At 39.3% G+C, this 2,193-nt stretch overlaps 1 protein-coding gene across 1 annotated transcript; it reads right to left on the reverse strand.

Moving 5' to 3' along the window:
* Positions 1-321: 321 nt before the first annotated feature.
* LOC309552266 (uncharacterized protein) lies at positions 322-2,193 on the reverse strand (the record flags this gene model as incomplete). Its single annotated transcript, XM_082253156.1, has 1 exon — positions 322-2,193. One exon carries the CDS (start codon positions 2,191-2,193, stop codon positions 322-324), a length of 1,872 nt encoding a protein of 623 aa, XP_082109282.1.

Raw genomic sequence — 2,193 nt, forward strand, 5'->3', positions numbered from 1 at the left:
AGACCTACTCCCATTTTAATACAGTTTGTTTTACTCTTTTAAAACTTAAAAATAATCAAAACCAAAAGATTCAAATAACATTTTTTTATTTTTATAAGATTTCAAACACAACATCCATTTAATACAAAACAAATACACTGCAGATACAGATATAACATGACCTGGATGAATAGAAACCTTCACAGACATCCAACTTCACAGTCCGAGGATCTTGTCTGCTTACTGGAAGTCGGCTACAAAGGCCTGCTTTGCAATAAATCCAGTAATAAAGGTGACAGCAAATAAACTAGATCTTAGCGCAGCACCTCCTATATTTGGACATCATCCATTTAGGTCATATGGGTTCGTTGGCAAGCCCACTACAGCGTAGTGCGCATTTGTTGTTTTAATAAACACACATTTATTCTTGAGGGATGAAGCTGGTATTGCCACAAGATGGCCAGGAACTATGTTCATGGGAACTAAATGCCCAAGTCTGACTTCTTTGTCCCTGCTAATAGCAGCACGATCACGAGCAATTGACAAATACCTGCCAATTGCAAAACAAGTACTGGAATTATCCAGTACAAGATAAGATTCAACAGTAAAGAAATCTCCATTATTTAAAATTGCTGTGTAACTATTCCGCAAAGTTGTTCGCTTGTTTGAGCTTGCATGGAAAACCTCTTTATTTACTGCCACGCGATTGTAGTATCTTGCGATCGTATTTTGTTTAACAACTTGTATTACACTGTGCAAAGCAATAAAATGTGATCGTCGCACTGGACGCATTTTGCAAGGACCAAGAGCCTGGACTGAATTATCCAAGTAACACACTTCTTCTTTGCTGTTGTCTTTCATAATTGTATACAATCTCTGAATAGGCATGATAGCACGATGCATGATTTCTTTCTCATAAAGAGGCATACATCTGATTCTCAGATATGAATTGCATATCTGCAGGACAACAGCATTTGAGCTTTTTATCAACCGTAGCAGTACACCATTAAATGCTTCAAACTGAAATGCAGACTGTGCCCATAGTGGACCCCAATTCGTCACAGCCCGAGTAATATGAACACAAGAATGTATGTTGAAAGAAACATGCTCAAGCCCATAGAGTGTTTCCATGTCAGAAACAAACTTTTCCAACATTTGTTGTGCACTGGCTAAATCCACAGTACTTACACATTCACTGGAAAGCAATCCAATTCCGCCAACAAGCCTGCACCAATGCACAAAATATTGTTCATGCATTAGTCCCCACAGAACAGGTACACTATAGTATAACAACCATGCAAGCCACTCATGCGCCTTCCAAAACTTGCGCATGTCTATAGATCGCGGTACACGTGCAAAATTGCATGGAGGTTGTATCTGCAGCAAACGCCGATTTATTTCATTACGCTGCATCCCCAAGTAGAAGTCTTCGGAATGGAACTTGGTATCGAACCAGAGTGTTGTTAGTTGCCTTACAACCCCTAAAAGTACACAATGCATGTATTCTGGTACCACACAGTCAATAACATTGAAATAGGGCAAGTCAAACAAGACTGAAACCCCTTTTACACCAAATACTGGTTTGCCTTGATGTGTAGCCATCTCTGCATGCTGAAGAGTTTCCTGTGCCTGTCTTAGATTTGGTCGCTCAAATTTATAGACCCGTGTAGTGCCCCTTCCTCTTTGGACAACTTCACCTTCTTGCAAACAGAAACCACAACCATAAGCACCATTAAATTGGTTAAATTTTTGGACTAAGGGGCGGGCAACAGCATCAGATATGAAAAGTAGTGCAAACACCTTCATTAACATGGTTTCACCATTATATTTCCAATGAAATCCATCTCTTGATAAGTTTTTTATTTCATTGACAAATGGTGTGAGGATGACACTCATCGGTGGCTTATCAGACCGACCAAACCACAGGGAAGCCATTAAAACATTACTTTTACGGACTGACAGGGGTACTTCATTAATGACACACAAAGTAGGCCACATACTGGACTTAGATGACTTGAAAACTGGGACACCATCACAGTTGAATGAAAGTGTTAGAAAACTACCTTGGATTTTTTCTGTAATAGAGCGGTATATACCGTCTGTTATATCCTTTATGAAACCACTGTTATTGGTTTCACGGGTTGCACAGATAATATTGTACAAATCAGTGTTCTCTAACATGGTCTGCAATTGTGTCTTAATTGGTATGTACAT

The sequence above is a fragment of the Pelophylax lessonae genome (assembly GCF_965119305.1).
Source record: "Pelophylax lessonae genome assembly, chromosome: 1".
Lineage (NCBI taxonomy): Eukaryota > Metazoa > Chordata > Amphibia > Anura > Ranidae > Pelophylax > Pelophylax lessonae.